We start from the raw sequence: 20,586 nt of genomic DNA on the forward strand, positions 1-20,586 counted from the left end.
AGTAATATTATTAAGCTAATGTTTCACAGCTCCGATATTAAGAACTCCATTAAAAGCGCTTTGGTAAATTTACATTTGCGCAATTCTTGCGATTTTAAATAGCCCGTTCTATTCGAATACTGCCAATACTAAGATCCCGGATATCGTGGCTTCTAGTATCTATAAGGACTCGTTTATTTCTTTTTTTTTTATCATCGAGGAATTTTTTTTTCTTTTAGAAAATATAAGCGCCGCTTTTTGGAGCTATGTTAAGTTGCGAAATAGTAAAAGAAAACTGCGTGCCAGATTTTTACAAGATCATTATTATATATTTTACGTATATTACTCAGTACCTGGCTATGGTTTTCCATGCAACGTGGCCGTTTTTCTCAAAATAAAAAAAAAAATTAATACACTGCGCGAACAAGATAAACGGTCAACAAAATTTTATCGTTATAACCTGAGGAAAAATTTTATTCTTCAAATAAAAGTGTCTTCAATACTAAAAAATGACTTTTAGGATTCCTTTCGCGCTAAGGATTTTACTCCTATGAAAATTTTGATTTGAATTAAAATGTTATCATAAAAGAACTTAATTAATACATAAGAAGATAATCGAAACTATTTATTTCGTTTATTTCTGTATTTTCAAACAAGACTGTTGCGATTGTGTCTTAGAGTTTATTTATCTATGTTCAAGATATCGTAACCACACACATTTCTTAGATTTTATTTTAAATCTCGTTCTTATTTTTCATTGGATATATAATCAGTAAAAAAAAGAAGGTAGGTAATTTTTTAGATAACTATTTTATTACAAAACTCATTAATATTACACGCGGGTCTCTCTCACCTACCTCACTCACGAAATTAAATCAATACATAGCAAATACATTTTTGTATTATAAATAAGAGTAAGAAGGGACGTGCAACAACGGAAATAGTCTTACAGAACCTTATCAATAATTTTCTTAAGAATATTGATGAGAATCTTCGGGATTAATTTTATGAACCTCTGAAAATAAAAAAAAGAAATACGTTTAATTATCTTCTCGAATGATTAAAGATAAAGTGGCGATCCTGTGAATACTCACACAATGATATTGTTGATTGGAATGTGGATTAGCTTAACGAAGAACCCTATGAAGCCCATTATACAGAAACCAATCGCAGTAGCAATTGCAATCTTCTGAAATTCTGTAATAGATAAAAAGCGAATTGTGAGACTAATCGTCATATATTCGTTGTTTCATATTCACGTCATCAAAATTAAACTACCTTTACGATCTGGCTTGGTGCATCTTTTGACAAGCCGGATGCTATCCTTGGCAAACTGACGGCCAGGTTCGGTGAGCTTCTTGATTTGATCCATGGCAATTGGGATACTGCGAAAGAAATAGAAGTACAGTTTCGAAAACATCTGATCAACCGAACAACATAAATATCTAAAGTATATATTCCAATATTCAGACATTCTTCATATCGAGCAACAGTGGTCGATCATATTTTATGGTAATATTAGTAGTTATACTTTTCGTACTTGAAATAAAATAGGCAAATAATTAGACATTACGGAGAAAAAGAAAAGCGATGAAAATTTGATTGCAAAACACAAATTTACTATTACATTCGTGTCAAAATATAGTCCACGAAAGATACTATACATATTCTTAGCATGCAGATACAAGATGTCTATATTTTCATATAGTAAATAAAATCTGTATTATGAGAACCTCTGACTTTTGTACGTAGGCAAAAGAAAAGTATTGATCGACCATTTTGCACAACACTACAAATCTCGTGTCACGATACTTCGGTTCGCCAAAAATACTTGATTCGTATGTGAAGTACTCTTGGGCATCAATGTGACAAATGAGATCTGGGTTATGTCGGGGAGTCCGAAAGAACCACGCAGGCAGATACTACTCTCGCGAGAAGGGAACAAAATTCATACGCAAAGATAATCGAACGAGACAGGGATATGCGATACTCACGTTACGCGTTCCACACGAGCACACCGCACGAAATGTCGTTTTTAATGAACGTTGGGACGCACTGCTCTGCGCGATGCGCGAGTATACTCAAAACGCTACGTGGACGGTGCGCTGTCAGGACGTCACTGACGTCACTTCCTCACCATTGATGCTGGCACTGGCACTGCTGGCAGCTGGCAGCAGCGCGGATAGATTTTATTTTGGAGCGCTGGAGGCGCCGCGACGCGGGAGTCACTTAAACCCCCGTGATAAGATCTCAGTCGATATCGCTGCACGTGGGGACTCAAAGAGTATAATGAATACCGTCCTAAAGATTGATATTCAAAAACGGGTTCTTTAAAAATTGTCTGAGAAATTAGGGAATCTTCTATTTTGTACCTTTACAAAACTTGTTGTTTTGGTCGATTAGATGTTGTGGTTCAAAGAGCAAGATAGATTTTTCGAATGGTTCCTACTTTTCATTCCTTAATTGAAAATTAAAGAACTGTTTATTTTTTATAATTACATATAAAAATAAGAATACACGATTTTTTAACATTTATACGTGTATATACAATAAGGAAAAGTTCAAGCACATAATTTGTCTCAATAGTTTTGTAACAAAAATTCGACGTGTGAGCTCACATACGAACGAGAAATGAAGTTCGCGTCAAACCATTCGTGAAACCATTTGCAGTGACAATAGTCTATCATTAGCGTAATGAGATAGATTACGTTTTCGTAATTTATCTCGTTAGATAAGCAGCGATGCGCTTATAAATTTAGGCGCGAGGATTGCACGCAACGTCATTAATATCTGCGTGAAAATCGTGGAAGCAACATGACGCGAATCAGTGTCGCTTTTTCGCTGTTATGTGCTCTGTGCGGCATAACATCCTCCTCTGCTTTCGTTTTCGAGGACTGCGGTAAGTGCGTAATCTGTAATAATTTTGGAGAATTCTTTTCCATCAAGAAGGGGCTATTTGAGTCAGAGAAAAAAAATTGGGTAAAGAATTTTCAAGACATTTAAAAATCTTGGAAGTCCAGGGGTTCAAAGAGCTTTTGGGGGCAACTAAAACAGGTAAAAACACTGAATCAGTTTTAATAAAAATTAATAAATTAATGCGGAATATGATTAGAGCCCCATGACTCAAAAAAGCCTCTCCCTACTCCAAAGTATCCTGAATCACGTGAGATGTTCTTTTTTTTTTGCTATTTCATTGGACAATTTAAAATCAACTTTATTTGAATAAAAATGTAACTTTGACGTATTAATAAAATATATATCTAATAATAAATATTATTAGTAAGTTCGAAAACTGAAGGAATTACAATCTTTCCGACGTATTTATTAGCTTTGCTATGGAAAAATTATTTTTAGATTTGTCACAGAATTTGCAATCAAAAAGTAATTTTAAAATATCCCGTATATTATATTGGCTTTCTTCAGTTTCATTAAAGCATTGATAAAAACCATCCATTATAAAATCGGTCATTAATTTTGATCGAAGGAAACAACAATTAAATTCGACTAATTTCATAAATGACAGACGATGTATAAGAATCTTATGGAATCGCTTGAAAATCCCTGTCAGTAATAGCGTATTATTAATTGTTCTGCTTTTATCGTTAATTATAATAAATTGGAGGGAGAATTTAAACAATGATAAATCCTTTTAATATCAAGACTGCTGCCGGAAGCTATTAGCAACATTACACGTTAAGCTACTTAATTACGCATGCTTTGGATGTTCGTCTGATTATATATAATTATGTTGCAGCTCACACGTAACTTTCTATTATCATGATATGTAATTACAGCAAATCAGCTATATAAAGAGAGATCGCCTTCACGCGATTCGAACGTTTATACGATCGTTATAATTAAGTTCGTTAATTTCAATTACATCAAATTATTACAAACAATGCAATTTGCAAATATATTTATAATGCAAATCATTTGTTTGACGATAATGTATACCTAATAAAATTTCAAATCTACTTCAGGTTCGCAGTTAGCTAAGATCGATGAGATCGAGATTTCAAGCTGCGACGTGTCCGATGAGAAATGCGTGTTAACCCGTGGCGAGACCATACACGTAAAAGCCAAAGTTACGCCAAGTTAGTAAAATAATAACTTATAGTAAGAAAATAATATTTCAGTCGCATACTTTTTTCAACGTTAGAAAAAATTTGATATTCCTGGGAAGAGCATTGCATGTATAATTATCGATAAACTTAGAACTTTAAATCATAATTTTACGATAAAGATAATAATTTTACTCATAAAATATTAATTAAAAATATCGTATTAATATATTTTTCTGCAGACACAGATATTACGGAAGTCAAAGTATTTGCATATGGAGTGATACTCGACGTGGCTGTACCCTTTCCCCTGAAAAAGCCTGATGTGTGCAAAAATCCGGATTCCGGACTCAAATGTCCTTTGAAAAAGGATCAGGAGGTTAACTATAAAGCTACGTTCGTTGTGGAAAAGAAGACTCCTACGGTAATTTCGCTTTAAGTCACATATATTGTTAATCTACATTGCTTCTCCTTTTTCATCTATATTTATTTAGTCCAGATTTTCCAAATTTTTCAATTCTTAAAATTTTAATTATCTCGTTAATAAAATCATCTCCGTTTCGTTTTGTTTAGTTGAGCGTCGACGTTATGTGGGAATTTAAAAACGAGAAGGACGAGAAGATTATATGCTTAAAATTCCCGGTGAAGATCGTATAAGATGTAGCTGGTATTTTTGTAGCGGCTGACAGATTATTATCGAAATAAACACGTTACGCGTTACCTGCGTTAGTTTTTAAACAATGGACCTCGCTACATTTTCAACGCATGTCGATACAAACTTTACGATTAAAATTGTTAAAATAAACGATAGAAAAAAATGGTCTCCATAACACTTGTATTTTTAATATATTCTAATATTTTTTAATACTCTAGTCTTTTTTAAATATGCTCTCTCTCTCTCTCTCTCTCTCTCTCTCTCTTTCTCTCTCTCTCTCTCTCTCTCTCTCTCTCTCTCTCTCTCTCTCTCTCTCTCTCTCTCTCTCTCTCTCTCTCGATGTTCATGCGCATTTTTGAAGCAGCTTGCGCGCGCCGTTACCGTCGAGCCGCCGACAGACTTCGAACGCGATTGGCTCGCGAGTCGAGCCCCTGGGTCCGGCCAATCACGTTCCGCCGCCGCTCCGAGCCGCCGACGCGGCGGCGCGGCGCAGCGGCGTAGCGGCGTAGCGGCACTAGCGGCATACCAAAATCAGACGCCATACTAGGCGCTACCGTTGAACGCACGGTCCGTGGTTGAACGTTGGAAACGGCGTACATACCTTCTATTCGAAGTCGGCGTGCGATCGATCGTTCTTGATGTCGGCGCGCGGCCTTGCCGCTTGTTTTCTTCGACACTCGGAGTACCTGCGGAAAAATCATTCGTTTATTCTTCCGATAAATTTCGTACGGTTGCGAATTAAATGTCCGTGCTCCGTGCTGTGATGGGTGCTGCACTGCTGCGTGTGTTTCGGAACGCGCTCCTTCGTGCGATTGGCATCCCTGCTCCTCGTTTTGCGGGAAGAATCGACATCGACGCGCTTAGTGTAATCTGTAATCCAAGTGTGTCTGTCGGAACGAAATAACACGAATGTGCCGTACGAATCGCTCGCTCGAAACGGAGACGTCGAGGCGAGGATATACGACAGTCGACAAATGTGAGTGATCTGCAGTTTCGTTGTGCATTCGCGGGCGATAATCGCGTTCGCCTCGCAATGTATCCGAACTCTCGAATAGTGTCGTCGCTTTGAACGCTGTGCCGGAATCGTAGGGCGATCGATCTCCGATTCTCTTCGAAGGGGGAAAAGAGGGCCGCGAGTGACAACGTGAAATCGTATCGAGTGATTCGGAGTAATATATAGCATATATGTCGCCGTGATACAACGCTCGTTCGTTTAATACTTCTTATTTTCGTGTATTTCGTGCCGCGTATTAAGGACGTTCTCTCGTCCTTATATATCTAGAGAAAATCGATTTTCTTAGGATTTTCTTGAAACTGTGAATATACGTTAATTTAGGTGTGCTTTATGCGTGGTATAAATTTCAGTACCTCTTCCGGTATAAAAAATCAAGATACTGAGCCTCAAAGTTTCAACTTTTACTACGGAAAAGATTTTCCAGGCCAAACGGTAAGAGATACGAGGTTGGCCAAGAGGACCAAAGTTGCTCCTCTCGTCGAGTTCTATAAGAAAAAATGCCAAAATTAAAAAAAATTAAATTTTAATTTTTTTTTGGAAACTTTTTGAGGCTCAGTATCTTTATTTTTTATACCGGAAGAGGTACTTAAATTTATACCACGCATAAAGCACATCTATTTAACGTATATTCACAGTTATAAGGACGAAGGAATAACGTCCTTAAACGATTCGCGACTTCTCGTTGTGCGAGGTATTAAATGCAGGTTTAAATTCGCGAGATTTATCATGCTCGATCCCGTACCGTGCGTGCGATATTTAATTTTAACTGTATTTTTTATTAATCAACTGGCGTGTCTTTACTGGCCGTTCACTTGATTCGCGTAGTGTAGCGGTCGCGCCAGGTTACCGACATCTTCGAACATTTCGTCGTCGTTAACGTAACGCGCGGTGATGAACGCGGAACGAATCGGGGCGATCGGCGTCGCGATTCTTTCAAATTTTCACGGAATTGCTTGGATAAAAATCTAAAGACGGGGAAGCTAACGTACCCCCTCCGTCCGCCGATTTAATTGAACAAACGAACCGCGGCCGGTTCGTCGCGTTTGCTTCCGGGAGTGTCGTATATAAGTATTCGGACTAAAGGGCTTTTTCAAAGCCCATTTGAATGGGCCTTTTAAACGGGAGTGTCATCGTACAGTGTCGCGCGAGAAAGACTTTCACCGATCAATTAGTCCGCGCGCAATTGTAATTTTATTAATTTATTATCCGCGAGTGTTTCTCTCTCGCGAGTGTCCTGTGCGGCGAGAGGAGGAGGAGAAGGAGAGACCTGACGTCCTGAGAGGAGGAGGAGGTCCGAGAGAGACATCGGGCACCGGCGGAGCAACCTTGGGGTAAGTGTGTATCATCTCTTAGCTACATAAAATTAATAATTCGTATTGTTTGATCTTGATAAGTTAAAAGTAATTAAAGAAAGAGAAATCATCTAAAAATTTTTTTGTTAAGATCTTTTTCGGTAAAGATATTTATCGCTAAATATTTTATTGAAAGACGAATTATATAGAGTACATGTGTAAGAATTATTTTTTGAAATGTTGATTATTTTGCGCGCTTCTTTAATTTGAATCTTATGTTTGTATGTTACAGTATATCATCGTAGCTACGTGGCTGAGTAACTCCGCCTGTTGCGCATCGGGTGTTGGTGAGTCAGAAATTTTTTTTTTACTGAGGAACGAATCTACGAAATATAGAGCAAATATATCTCGATACGTGTCAAGTTATTATGACAATAAATTATAGTATAAATATATTACATCTCGTAGATCCGTTGCCTTAAATAAGCTAAAACTGATTAGGGCAAATATTTAATCTTGGTGTCACTTGTTTATTGTTGTATTTGCGATTGTGCTTGAGAAAATACTCGCACACTTCGCACGCACCGAGCTTTTAAAGAGCTCATATTATCGTTTATTTTATTGCGAATTATGTTTTGACGAACTGTCGCGTTCTATGTAAATAATTTTTAAATAAAATTTTAAATGTGTTAAATAAAATATATATAAAAATATTTTATCGAATCAAAATTTTATTTCGCGAATTTGAATATAAGTAAAGTACGTAGTAAATTAAATTTTTGAAATTTTCGTTACGTAAATTAATTCTACTTACAATTAAAGTAATGATTTGGAAAATATACATTTTTTAAAGCCTTACATACTGTTAAATAAATTTTTTATTTCGATTTTTTTATAAAATAATTTTTATATTATTTCTTGAACAAAAAAGATAAGCGTAAGCACAATATTGTGTTAGGTGTTGTAAAAAAAACATCTGTAGATAGGGAAAAATTATTAATTAGTTAGGATGTGTTATTTTATACCTATATGTATTCCTTTTTCCATATATATATTTATCTAAGATTAAATATTATACAAATAATCGATGCAAAAAACAATATACAGATATATAATGAATAAAAAGGGTAAGAAATATATTTCGATTTTATTATGCAATTTATTTCATAGAAAGCTCAATAATGATTTTAATTAATTACTAAAATTTATTTCAACAAAGCATCGATTTGACCCTAATTTTTTGTAGCCTATCCATCTAGTTTTGATTGAGAAATAGGCTTTATGCCAGTCAAGTGATATATATGACGTGAGATTGTAAATATTCTATCGAGAAACGTTGAAACTTTTTCAATTACTTTAGAAATCAACCATCTATATCAAAAATAATTTTGATATAGAAAATGAAAAATATAACGAAATATATATTTATATCGATTATGAAAGTTTATAAAGATTTGCATATAAGTATTATTCAATTATAACAACGCGATTATTCATTAATTGTAATATCCAATTATAATACCAATTGTGTGAGAAGTTTCTTTTTTTTGGATCTCACGTCATTTATTCTGTATATCTCGCTTAATATATTTTCAAGATGCGTACCGCATGAACAACATGCACAATATATTACGCATCTTCATATTTTCGCGGTCGGTTTTCGCGGTCGGTTTTCGAGGTCGATTTTTGCGGTTGGTTTTTGCATTGAGAAATTTTTCGTTATTAATTTTTTAATTTCATCCATATTATAAATTTTTATTTTTCGCGGAATATAATTAAGATTAATATTTATATAACGCGAAGTAACATTTTTTTTATAGTTTTACAATTTCAAATTAAAAGAACGAGTCACAAAGAAACGGTCAATCCGTATTCTTATACGCACATAACGGAACCAGTGATAGAAATATTTTTTAATTCAATGTTGTGCAGTTAATTTTTATATAAATTGATATTTTTTTATAAATCAACTTTTCGGTGTGCATTTTTCAATACAATCGATACTCGCAAATAATTCGAACCGAACGTAATGTTATCTGTCGGTCATGATAAAATGATCCAATAGGGAAGGTATTTTTTCCTTCCTATTGATCTGGTCGAAATGCGACCAGATTGTATATGGCCAGGACACAAAGGTAGGTCCGATCTGGCCCGAAGAAAGAAGATTGGATAAGATACGATAAAGGTATAAGTGATCAACGTTGACCACAATGGACTACAATTCATGAGGTAACGTACACAGAGAAAAATAATTATTCTACAACCAAGGAAAGCACTTACTTATTTTATTTTTTTAAGTAAGCTTTTTTACAACAAATAATATTTCCTTAGTTACTAATAGTTTTTAAATATCTTCACACAAGTCTTTGAAAACTTATAGAATATTGTTTTGAGTAAATGTAATACTTACAATGACTTTATGAGGTAGATTTGCGGATTAAGTATTTGATACAGTTAAGTATCCGCAAATCTACCATAAAATCATTGTAAGTATTACATTTACTCAAAACAATATTTTGATTTTCGAAGACTTGTGTCAAGATATTTGAAAACTATTAGTAAAAATATATTCTTTGTTGTAAAAAAACTTACTTAAAAGAAATAAAATAAAATAAGTCAGTGCTTTTCTTGGCTGTAGATTAATTATTTTTATGTATGTACATAGAAAAAAATATTCTTGATTTAAAAATATTTTTAGTTTCAACGTGGAAATCTTGAAATAAGATTATATTGCGTTAAACGAAGAAAAACTTGCTTGAATGAAATCATTATATAGTTCAATCAAGAGAGAAAAAAATGTTGAAATAAAAAGTTGAAATTCTTATAAGAAGATTGTAGTAATCTTGCGTATATACGAAACAATCTACATCTTCTTATAAGAATTTCAACTTTATATTTCAACATTTTTTTTCTTGGTTGACCTATATAATGACTTCATTCAAGCAAATTTTCTTCGTTTAACGCAATATAAGCTCATTTCAAGAGATTTCCACGCTGAAACTAAAGATTTTAAAAATATATTTTTAAATCAAAAATAATCTTTTTTTCTGTGACAAAATAATTTGATATATCTGTTAATTTGCCCAAAGTAGGGCTACTTTCTTTATATTTCCTCACATATGAGCGAGAGATTGAAAAACTCCCAATTATATAAATCCCACACAATCGCGTGTGTTAAAACCCCCAAACAAGTCCCTTATAAATCGTGTCGCGGTATTAAATTTATATTTGATTGTAATACGGGTAGGTAGGGAAATGAATAGGTAGGACTATAGATCGAAATACGGGTAGGTACATTGAGAAATAAAGGTATTAACTTGACTAAATGTGTTCAACTAATTATCATTTTTTAAATTAAAATATTTAACTATTTTAAGTCAAATTACGTCATGTTAGATTTAATATATATAATGTCATATTTAATTTAAATACTTGAATATTTTAATTTAAAAAATGGTAATTAGTTGAACACATTTAGTCAAGTTAACAACTTTTTTCTCAGTATAGGAAATAGGGATACAGGAAGGTAGATAGGTAGGGTAGGTAGGGATTCGGGTAGGCAAGCTGATAAGAGGATATAACTCGATAGTTAAAAAAAAAATTGTAGACAAAGTAATAATAAAAATTTTAATATAATAATAATAAATATAATGATATTTATTATTACTATATTTTTAATTATAACAACTCAAAAAATGTTAAATAATACTAATTTTTATATTGAATAATTTTTAATATAAAAATAAGTTTTAAAAAATTCACCAAACACGTCATGATTTTTGTCTTATTATACTAAGTTTTTATCAGACTAAAAAATTGTTAATAAATTCGGGACATTTTTCACTCAAAATTTTGTAAAAAAATAACTATTATGGCAAGTATTAGGTGTTTACCTATGAGGAAGCTATTATATCTACACATATATGTATAACGGAAACTTATCTCATAGGTAAACACCTAATAATATCATTTATTAAATAACAGTGTGAAAAGGTTCGATGCTAAGGCAATGATCATTTACGTATAGAATTTTGCTTACGAAAATCGACAACACATCCCGTGTCTTATTGTTAGATATTATAAAATAAATAAATTCTCAAGACTACATAAAATAAATAAATTAAAAAAAAAATGTCAACAGTACGCGGTGTTCCCAAACGGTCACCCATTTAAGTACTAACCACGCTCAACGTTGCTTGACTTAAGTGATCGGACGAGAACTTGTAGTGTACCAACGTGATTTGACCGTTGACGAAGGGTCTTTCTTATAAAGAGGTGACATACTTCTTTGTCAATCTTTGTTACATTTATTTTATATTTTTTAAAAAATATATATATGCATCAATTTGTTATTAATATTAAAAAATAGATATTAATATATTTATATAATTAACTATAAAATAATAGATAATATATATGTATAATTATTTATATTATATATCACATGTGTTATTATTTTAATTAATTTTATATAATAAAAAATGTATAATAACAATATAAAATAAATAGATTTATGACTACATAAAATAAATAAATTTAAAAAATGCCAATAGTGCACGGTGTTTTCAAATGGTCATCTATTTAAGTATTAATATTTAGGTTTAGTATTGTAAATTATTCTATAAAAGTATAATTTCGAATCCTCCGCTAGCAAAACTAGGAAAAAAGAACTGATGCTGCCTATGATCTATAAAACTACTAACTTTAAAAGCAGTTTCATAACTTCTTTGAAATTATTTAACCTATTGCCGATTGAACTAAAAAGCCTCAAGACTATAATACGAAATGTAATGTAAATCAATGCAGTTGCAAAAACGCGAGCGAAGAACACACAATAGTGTGAATTTAATGTTATATTTCATTTTCTAATTTTATTTTATTTTATTTTATTTATTTTTTTTTTAATTTTTTAATTATTAGTTTATTAGTTTATAAGCACACCAGTCCTATGTACAGGCAATTTATTTGCCTCTTTAGGTGTTATTTGCGTATATAATGTATTGTAAATAATATTTGCTGGTCAATAAATAATAATAATAATAATAATAATAATAATAATAATAATAATAATAATAATAAGCTATAAATGATAAATATAAAACAAAAACAAAAATTTCATATAATATTAAATATTTGTTAAACGAATTTTTAAATTACGTTTGGCGTTAAATATGCTAAATCGTTAAAAATTACAAATGCAAACACCGTACGGTTTTTGATTAAATAATTAATAAGAAATGCTACATAACAATCACATGTTTTACATTGTGATAATTTTGTGTTATTGTACGCGTATACGCCGAATGTTGCATATCATTTTATGTCAATATAATTTTATTGTAGATTGTATTTTCAATTTTATAATGTTGTATCTATTGTTGTATATATTTAATGTTGTATCAATTTTATAATGTATATTGTAAAGTAAATTGTAAGAGAAATAAAATAAATGTAAAAATGTAAAAAAAATGCATTGTAAATAAAAGAGGACCGCCGGTCGGAATCGGCGGGGGTGGTGGAGGGCCTCTTGGTTGACCTATTTCTATTGGATGAAATCAGATAGAAACAGGTCACATATCAGAAGATATTTAAACTAACATTTTTTAATTAAATATAATAGTCAAATTAAATATATTTTATTAAATTGTTTTGACAAAATATTTGTACGATTGATTCGTTGATGAATTGTAATTAAATTATTGTTAAACAAAACATTAAGAAATAGATAAATAGCGCGCGTCTGTGATGTCTAATTAAAGTAGAAAAGGAAAGGAAACAAATATTATATAAGGTAAAAAAGTCTCGAAAAGGTAACTGATTGTAAAAAAAAAAAAAAAGAAATATCCATCATTGAAAAGATAGTGAACTTCCAATCAGCTCGATCGGTACCTCCGCAACAAGAAAAGCGAGTCGAGGCGCTCTTTTGTTAGGTAGGGGGATGTGACATATTTTGAGACAACTACGGACTATATAGTACGGACTACGGAGTCAGTAGTGTCAGTACGGAGTACGGAGCGTGGCACGTTATTAGCCACGCAAAAGCTGTAGTATAGCAAGTAGCAACTAGCAAGATGAGTCGGGTGACGATCGTCGTGTTCACGCTTTTCTACGCGTTATGTTATTCTGCGTCCTGTCACGCCGTCACATTTGATGATTGCGGTGAGTGTGCGCTTGTTATCGCTAATCTGGAACTGGGCAAATCATTTTGAAAAAAAAAAAAATAATAAAATCATTAATTTGCAATAAACTCACGCTGAATAAAAGATAATAATACTTATTAATAATACTAATCACAATGCTGAAGGGGTGCTGCGTTTTTGGTAAATTGTTTATTGTACGTGTAGAAGCTTAAAATTTGATAGAAAAATTGAAAAATTATTGTAACAAATAAATAAATTAAATAAAAAATTAAATAAAACATCAATAAACAAATTAACTATGCAAAGTTAAATTAATTATCATCAATTATTGTCGATGATAATTAATAACTATTACTAAAATAATGTTGAATTTTTAGAAAATTATTTGTCACGTTATCGTTCAGAATTATGAAAGGGACAAGGGTATATATTTTAAGAAACAAAAGAGGCAAGGAAAGATCCATTCTCTCTCTCTCTCTCTCTCTCTCTCTCTCTCTCTCTCTCTCTCTCTCTCTCTCTCTCTCTCTCTCTCTCTCTCTCTCTCTCTCTCTCTCTCTCTCTCTCTCTCTCTCTCTCCTCTTATCGACACTTTCTAAAGTTTTTTTTGTCTACCTTCGAAGCTTATAGTTATAGATATGTGTCTGTCGCAGATAGCGAGCAGGAAAGTGCAATGTATATGTATATGATTAAAAAAGAGCGTATTCAGCGGATCTAATTTCAAAGAGTTCAAATTTCAACTAAACATATTTACTAGGAAGTACTTTTAATACCGAAAGATAACGAACGATAAACTTATTCATTATCAATTATCATTCTTTTATACATTCTGCTGTCTAAAATTAATAAATTCCACGCTGTGAAATAATCACGATTCACGTTATTTCGATTTCAAACTAAAAATATACATATTTATAATGCGTTTTTTCTCTTTATTATAGATGCACTATTTTTTTCGCCTATTTTGATTCCGTATATTCACTATATACACATTTTTCATTTTAAAGGAAAATGTTCTACCTCGGAAAAGACAGCAAGGGAATCTCTTGTTAATATCTAACAAAGTTTTATTAAATATATATATAATATATTTTTTTTTTTACCGAACAGCGTTGTTTGTCCCCCAATCAAACCATAGGCTGATTACGTTATCAGTAATGTGTGTCCGGTTTAAAATGAAGAATGTGACGCATATTATTTTCATAGTCTGAAAATGGTGACTCGCACCTATTAAGTCATGTTACACGAGATTTGAGTTATCATCAAAGATATCAATGCATAACAAAAAGGAGGACAAAGGACGAAGCGCATTGCTAGTGTCGTCGACCGTATTATTATCTAATTGTAGGATACTTTCGACAAGGAACTTGTCCACTAGAAATTATAACAAAATTTCGAGAAATTTTGTTAGCGAACATAATTAAAATTCTTGAAATTTTATTACCACGCGTTTTGTTATTAATCCAATTTCTTAAGATAATCTTTGTTATAATTACAAAAATAATAATACAAAATTTTAATTAATTATACTTATTTTTTAATGGAAATTTATACAAATAAAATTGAATGTGGTTTTATCTAATTATTGCGAAATTAGAGCAGTCCATTTTTTACATTATTTAACACTTAATATTATTTCTGACCATATTTAATATATTATTTAATATATATACCTAATATTTTTACTTTTAATATATAATATATTTAGACTTTGATTTTAATTTAACACATATTTAGGACTTAATATAATTCATATCTTACTAATTTACATTACATTTTAGGCTCAACATTAGGCAAATTCACGGAAGTATTGGTCTCGGGATGTAAAACGTCTGACGAAAAATGTGTTTTACAGCGCGGCGCTAACGCATCTATATCCATCAAATTTACACCTAGTGAGTACGAGAATTGTATACAAAATCGCATATCCAATTTATCGTTAAGAGAATTCGATTTTAAAAATTGATGATATTAAAACTATTTTAATTATTAATTACATATTATCTAAGATCTATGTTATTAATAGATAGTCATTTTATAATTGCGATGTTTTTGCGTGCACATTTTATAATTGTTTTTCTTTTGCAGATAAAGATATCTCAGTAGTCAATGCACGTGTATACGGCGTGGTGTTAGACGTTCCGGTACCTTTTCCATTAGCCAAGCCTGACGCGTGCAAGGATCCTGACGATGGAATTGATTGTCCTTTACACAAGGATCAAGAGTATCATTATACGACCACGCTGCTTGTGCAGAAGCAGTATCCTCGGGTAACCAACATTTAAAATTCATATTTAACCGTTTCGATTTTTTAGATTCAAGTTTATTTAGATTTTATGAGTATTTGGATATAATTTGAGTGAGTGGAATGTTTAATTTAATTTATATCTCTTGAACAACTAGTTATAACAAGTTTTATTCTAATAATTTAAAAACTTATAATTCCTTATCTGTAATTTATTAAATATACTAAATTAGCCGTTAAGAATATTTTTTTATATGTACAATAAAGTTATTAAACTTGTGTGTATAATTAAAAATTTATAATTTTTATTATCTTTCAGGTGAACGTCTATATTAAGTGGGAGTTTATAAATGAGAACAAGGAAAAAATAGTGTGCATAGCATTTCCAGCTAAAGTTAAGTGATTCAAAAGATATTATTTCAACAACTATGAAATAATGAAAAATACTAAAGATTATACCTTGATAAATATAAATGTGCCATTTTCCAGATAACATATTTTGACATATTTAATTTTAAATATTACCATGTCAATGCATATATTCATGAGAAAAATAAATAAATGAAATAAAAATAAAAAGGTAATCCACATTGTTGATATATATATACACCTGTATTTAAATTTCAAATTTTTCAATTTGACATTTAAGTTTTTAACTATAAACGATTTAGAATGTCGTAAAATAAAAATATGTATAATGCAGAGTAATTCTATACGTTAATCCGTGAGTATTTTTTATTCAGTACTGTATCAGGTATTTTCCTTTGTCAGATGTTCCAACTTGATATTTTTCTTTGTAACTATTTCACTATTACCTTAAAGCACCTATAAGTAAGAAATGAAGTAGAACTTCCTAAGTGTTAATGAATCATTGATCTAAACAATCATTTATTTTAATTGAGTTAAACGTTAGTCGTTGTTATCGTACTATATACACGTAGTAAAAACGATGGGTAAAGAATAGAAGAAATAAAATAAAAATAAGAATTGAAAGAAAGTACAGTAAACTCGACTAAAAAAAAGAAAAATATTTTCATTTATCCGATCTAATACTTGGTAACTTTGGTCTTCTCTCCACTTTTTATAAATTATTATCAACTGTCCATCATATTTTCGACCATATCTTGCGATCGATTGTCCATTTCAATCTGATGGAATGTTCGTTTGCTACGTTGAATTTCCGAACTTTGATGGTCGTTTTTCAGCGTCTTCTCCGCCTGGTAGATGGGCTCATATTCCTTTAGTTGTGTCATAAAACCTTCGTTTGGATTTATACAGAATCTTCTTTCCTGCACCATTATGTATGCGCGCCTAAAATAAATATTGCAGATTTTTCGATATTGTAATTTCAGTAAACAGGAATGTATAATTAATATAACGTATAATTAATATAATTACACAGAATAATATGTAAAATAAATGTACGATTCTGTAATTCAGTTTATCAATCATTTATCTCGTCACACACACACATATTTATCAGTTTATCAATATTTTTAATTCAGACAAAAATGTATAGAAACATGTGTGACACGATATGTATAGATATTCTTTCAGAGAAAAGAAAAAACTTACGTTTGCGAAAGTTCATACGTTTCCATAACATATGCCAAGACTAATGCAGCAGATCTCGAAATACCAGCATTGCCATGAACTAAGACTCGGCCGCCCGAAATCAAGGCTTCATCAATGAATGCCTTTACCTTTTTGAAATGTTGAATGATATTTTCCGTTATTGTGTCGGCGATCTCCAAGACTAGGTATCTGTAGAAAACAGAAATATGCAAAATATAACCATAATTAAATATTAACCATTAAATAAAATTTAAACAAAAAGAGGAAATGCAACCATTAGTAATTAAAAATAATAGAAAGGATAGTACTAAAGAAAATCAGAAATTAGAACTTTTTAAGTTTATAGAGCTGTTCTCTTCTTTGTTAAGCAACTATTAATAAGTTATTGTTATTAAGATCATATATGGCGATCGTGGCGCAGAGTGATGTGTGATGTGCGCTGATTTAGCGAGCCGAAGATGCGGGGTTCAAATCTGATCAAAAATTCGTCGGATTTGATCGCTACAATCATCTCGGATGGTGATGGCAACCCACGAAGAGTATCTTGCCACGAGAACCGCTCTGTATTTGGAGAGGAAACCGACTCTCAAAGTTGTGGGTTGATCAGTAGACTGACAACCCACCCCAGAAAACAAATGTTTATCTCAAAACCTCAAAAATTCTGAGGAGGCCGATAGATAGATAGATAGATTGATTGAATTAAGATCACGTACTTGAAGCTGTTGGGAAAGTTTGGCCTTATAAGGTTTGCCTCGATAGTATGTCTGACGCAAACTATGTGTGTTATTCCATGGTCAAGCAAAGACTGCAATTTGGAGCGACTGGCAGCACTGTAAGGACCGAGAAATACGCCAGGTACTACCTCCTGTAACACACAGTAAAAGTCGTTATACACATCAAATTAATGACGTATAATTTTTTTTTTGTTAAAATAAGAAAGCGCAAGCAAATTAAGCTAAATTACAATAAGTAATTTAATATTAGGTTAATTAATTTTTTGTAAACTTTAAAGAGTTGCGAGTTAAAAAGAAAGTTTTATAGTTCTACATTTGCACATTTGTTTTATCGATAGAATAGATTATTGATGGTAAAGTTTGGCCGAATATTTTGTACTTATTATGCCAAATTGACATAATCACCTGCATGTGTCTCCTCATTGTATAAGTCCAGTCCCTCTTCTCTAACGGGAGGATGTTAGAAATTTCAGGACATTCTTGGTCAGATTCTGATTCAGCGGTGCCTCTTCCGCCGCCTTCCTGCAATTGAGAATCAATATATTTTAAAATTATTTATGAACTTTTTTTTTAAAGGATCGTAAGATATATTATGTCTCGAAATCAATTTCACATTTGTACCCGGTTGTATGTTAAATGTACTTATACATTTTTTTCTTGGAACAAAATTTTCATCGTTTAAGGAAAAAATTCTGTGGCTTTTTCTCTAAAAGTTGGATTATACATCAGTAAAGTTAAGAGAAAGGACTAGCTGAATTTGTTTCAGACCTTAATATTACAAACTCAGATATTAAGAGTATTGTAAAATATAATAAAGCGTTATGCTAAGAAGTTTTTTAACTGCGGCATTTTTCCGTACTTGAACCGAACATACGTCCATGCTCGGGAGAAAAAGAAACCTGAAGATATGAAGTTCACTCGGAATATAACAAATAGGACAAATCTGGTGTCAATGCCACTGCTTAAATCCAAATAATGCTCATCTCTCTTTAATCGCTGTTTACTCTCTCGGATAGCGTCACGTGGCCCAGTGTGTTGAATATTGTTCTTTATCGACGTCCTTTCATGCCGATATACTTGCCGTTAAACGAACGATCGAATTATTAATCGTCATCGTCGGCGCTACGTAATGATGCAGGGATCAGGGATACGTGACTTCATAACCTATCATTTATTACGGCTGTGTTCCAAAATTCACCTGTCAACAGTTGAACAGTGTCAAAACGGCCAAAACGCTAGAAATCTATAGTACCCGTGACGTACGCTATAGATTTTCAGCGCTGGCGACTGGCGATATGAAATCGCCTGTATAGAGTGTGTAGAGACCTCTCGCAGAAAGTCACAATGGGCACAGGCCTGTTCGTTTTAGCTGAACTTCTCGCACAGTTCATCTTTTCTCTTTTTCTCTCCAACGTGAAAAGAAAAAGAACAAAAGATGAACCGTGCAAGAAGTACAGCTAAAACGAACAGGCCTTCCGGATTGTAAGTGAGAGAGAGAGAGAGAGAGAGAGAGAGAGAGAGAGAGAGAGAGAGAGAGAGAGAGAGAGAGAGAGAGAGAGAGAGAACGAATAAAGAGATAATAGATTGCCCCCTATCTCTCTTTCTCTTTCTTTAACTTTTTTTCTGTCATTAGTGACCCTATAATCTGGAGTTGTGTCCTCTCGCTTTCGTTATTTCTGTCCTATTGTCTCGATTTTTTCTTCTATTGTGAAAGAACGAAAGAAAAAAAAAATAAATAAATAAAAAGTGGGTTTTCCCCACAAGTTTGATGGATATAATTTGCTGTTTGTATGTTACATAATATCGTTGATAATGTTTATTCTAAAGTTCAGTAGGTATATATATTTTGTCTCTTCTTTCCTTTCCTTCTCGTGTATAAATAACATACTGGTCACGCCTTCTGTCGGCGACCGATTAGTATCGACCGGCGCTATCAGAGAGCGCGAGCAGTTCCGTTTCCTCGTTACATAATCATTTTTGTGTTAATTGCACCCTTGTTTACTCCAATTCTCATGCTCTTCTGCAATACAACAGATAAGCTTGCATCTTTTATTGTATTATAGATTATTATGCTTGACTCGAAATTTCGTTTAAAGTATCTCTCCATGTATTTTGGTATAATTTAATATGTTTACATTTAGTTATTATCTCTCTTTAAGAATTTCACCTAATATATAAGTAGATCTTACGAGACGTATATTTACACACGGCTCCATGTATTAGCATTATAAAAAAGCGCAACTTTATATATAATTATGTCAAAAATAGAACTGTTCCTACTCTAGCTGTATTTTATTTTCCTTTTAATAAAAAAAGGGAAAAGTTACATAATCGTGATTCGGTGCGGGCGATCAGTAATATTTGCGTGATATGGCGAAGGAGGGAGTACCACGAACCTATATTATTCGGAGAGCTATAAATTTATAAATTATCTATAAATTTGTTTTTTATTGCAAACATTCCTAATATACTAATTGCGTTTGTTCTGTTATTTTCGACAGCTTAATATGCCAGCTTGCAATAAATTATTTATATAGTTTTATTCTTTTATTCGTTCATCGATTATCTGCTTGTCGAGATGAAATCCAGAAAATAGAAATATTTTGCGCAGCTTTTAACGTGTTAATAAAATATAAAATCTACGAATGTGTGGGTAAACTCGGTAAATAAGAAGAGAAAGTGTAAGGACGGTAGAAACTTGTCAGAATGATTGCAATAGAGCAGACAATTAATATGATAATAAGTTTTCATGCGCTACTTGCACGAGTGGTAATATTTCCTATAACGTACATTTTTTAGATATTTTAAATGTGCGTTTAAATATAGAATATTACATGATTTTAATGGCAAAAACATACTTATGTAATGAAAAGTGTTGGCGCTATTACGACTT

At 32.1% G+C, this 20,586-nt stretch overlaps 4 protein-coding genes and 1 pseudogene across 9 annotated transcripts; 2 read left to right on the forward strand and 3 right to left on the reverse strand.

The window, feature by feature from the left end:
* Positions 1 to 770: 770 nt before the first annotated feature.
* LOC143897286 (protein transport protein Sec61 subunit gamma) lies at positions 771 to 2,127 on the reverse strand. Of its 2 annotated transcripts, XM_077405816.1 has the most exons (4): positions 1,974 to 2,124; positions 1,258 to 1,364; positions 1,074 to 1,176; positions 771 to 994 (listed from the first exon to the last, which is right to left on the reverse strand). In XM_077405816.1, exons 2-4 carry the CDS (start codon positions 1,349 to 1,351, stop codon positions 985 to 987), a joined length of 207 nt encoding a protein of 68 aa, XP_077261942.1. In that variant the 5' UTR covers positions 1,352 to 1,364; positions 1,974 to 2,124; the 3' UTR covers positions 771 to 984. The 2 variants fall into 2 exon arrangements, with proteins under 2 accessions (XP_077261942.1, XP_077261943.1); XM_077405817.1 differs by lacking the exon at positions 771 to 994 and having other exon boundaries at positions 1,070 to 1,176; positions 1,974 to 2,127.
* Positions 2,128 to 2,284: 157 nt separating this feature from the next.
* On the forward strand, positions 2,285 to 4,870 carry LOC143897283 (ecdysteroid-regulated 16 kDa protein-like). Its single transcript, XM_077405814.1, has 4 exons — positions 2,285 to 2,878; positions 3,960 to 4,073; positions 4,283 to 4,464; positions 4,614 to 4,870. The coding sequence occupies exons 1-4, from the start codon at positions 2,794 to 2,796 to the stop codon at positions 4,695 to 4,697; spliced, it is 465 nt and encodes a 154-aa protein (XP_077261940.1). The 5' UTR covers positions 2,285 to 2,793; the 3' UTR covers positions 4,698 to 4,870.
* A 6,264-nt stretch (positions 4,871 to 11,134) lies between these two features.
* LOC143897315 (5S ribosomal RNA) lies at positions 11,135 to 11,255 on the reverse strand (annotated as a pseudogene).
* A 1,725-nt stretch (positions 11,256 to 12,980) lies between these two features.
* On the forward strand, positions 12,981 to 15,968 carry LOC143897282 (NPC intracellular cholesterol transporter 2 homolog a). The gene is made up of 4 exons (XM_077405813.1): positions 12,981 to 13,161; positions 14,921 to 15,034; positions 15,228 to 15,409; positions 15,704 to 15,968. The coding sequence occupies exons 1-4, from the start codon at positions 13,074 to 13,076 to the stop codon at positions 15,785 to 15,787; spliced, it is 468 nt and encodes a 155-aa protein (XP_077261939.1). The 5' UTR covers positions 12,981 to 13,073; the 3' UTR covers positions 15,788 to 15,968.
* A 274-nt stretch (positions 15,969 to 16,242) lies between these two features.
* Positions 16,243 to 19,011, reverse strand: LOC143897280 (serine/threonine/tyrosine-interacting protein). 5 transcript variants are annotated; one of them, XM_077405809.1, is made up of 5 exons: positions 18,892 to 19,011; positions 18,099 to 18,215; positions 17,673 to 17,824; positions 16,960 to 17,148; positions 16,243 to 16,695 (listed from the first exon to the last, which is right to left on the reverse strand). In XM_077405809.1, the coding sequence occupies exons 2-5, from the start codon at positions 18,114 to 18,116 to the stop codon at positions 16,479 to 16,481; spliced, it is 576 nt and encodes a 191-aa protein (XP_077261935.1). In that variant the 5' UTR covers positions 18,117 to 18,215; positions 18,892 to 19,011; the 3' UTR covers positions 16,243 to 16,478. The 5 variants fall into 5 exon arrangements, with proteins under 5 accessions (XP_077261935.1, XP_077261930.1, XP_077261932.1 ...); XM_077405804.1 differs by having other exon boundaries at positions 18,775 to 18,915; XM_077405806.1 differs by having other exon boundaries at positions 18,099 to 18,211; positions 18,771 to 18,905.
* Positions 19,012 to 20,586: the final 1,575 nt, after the last annotated feature.

The sequence above is a fragment of the Temnothorax americanus genome, unplaced genomic scaffold, assembly GCF_048541705.1.
Source record: "Temnothorax americanus isolate GAGA-0224 unplaced genomic scaffold, ASM4854170v1 Scaffold2, whole genome shotgun sequence".
NCBI classification, from domain to species: domain Eukaryota; kingdom Metazoa; phylum Arthropoda; class Insecta; order Hymenoptera; family Formicidae; genus Temnothorax; species Temnothorax americanus.

Coding starts and splice junctions, on each gene's coding strand:
- LOC143897282 (XM_077405813.1), top strand. CDS start 13,074: ATGAGTCGGGTGACGATCGTCGTGTTCACGCTTTTCTACGCGTTATGT. Junction 15,035..15,227: donor ATCCATCAAATTTACACCTA/GTGAGTACGAGA, acceptor TTTCTTTTGCAG/ATAAAGATATCTCAGTAGTC. Junction 15,410..15,703: donor TGCAGAAGCAGTATCCTCGG/GTAACCAACATT, acceptor ATTATCTTTCAG/GTGAACGTCTATATTAAGTG.
- LOC143897286 (XM_077405816.1), bottom strand. CDS start 1,351: ATGGATCAAATCAAGAAGCTCACCGAACCTGGCCGTCAGTTTGCCAAG. Junction 1,177..1,257: donor CACCAAGCCAGATCGTAAAG/GTAGTTTAATTT, acceptor TATCTATTACAG/AATTTCAGAAGATTGCAATT.
- LOC143897280 (XM_077405804.1), bottom strand. CDS start 18,807: ATGACGATTAATAATTCGATCGTTCGTTTAACG. Junction 18,216..18,774: donor ATTCGATCGTTCGTTTAACG/GCAAGTATATCG, acceptor TCTCAATTGCAG/GAAGGCGGCGGAAGAGGCAC. Junction 17,149..17,672: donor AACTTTCCCAACAGCTTCAA/GTACGTGATCTT, acceptor TGTTTTCTACAG/ATACCTAGTCTTGGAGATCG.
- LOC143897283 (XM_077405814.1), top strand. CDS start 2,794: ATGACGCGAATCAGTGTCGCTTTTTCGCTGTTATGTGCTCTGTGCGGC. Junction 4,074..4,282: donor AAAAGCCAAAGTTACGCCAA/GTTAGTAAAATA, acceptor ATTTTTCTGCAG/ACACAGATATTACGGAAGTC. Junction 4,465..4,613: donor TGGAAAAGAAGACTCCTACG/GTAATTTCGCTT, acceptor CGTTTTGTTTAG/TTGAGCGTCGACGTTATGTG.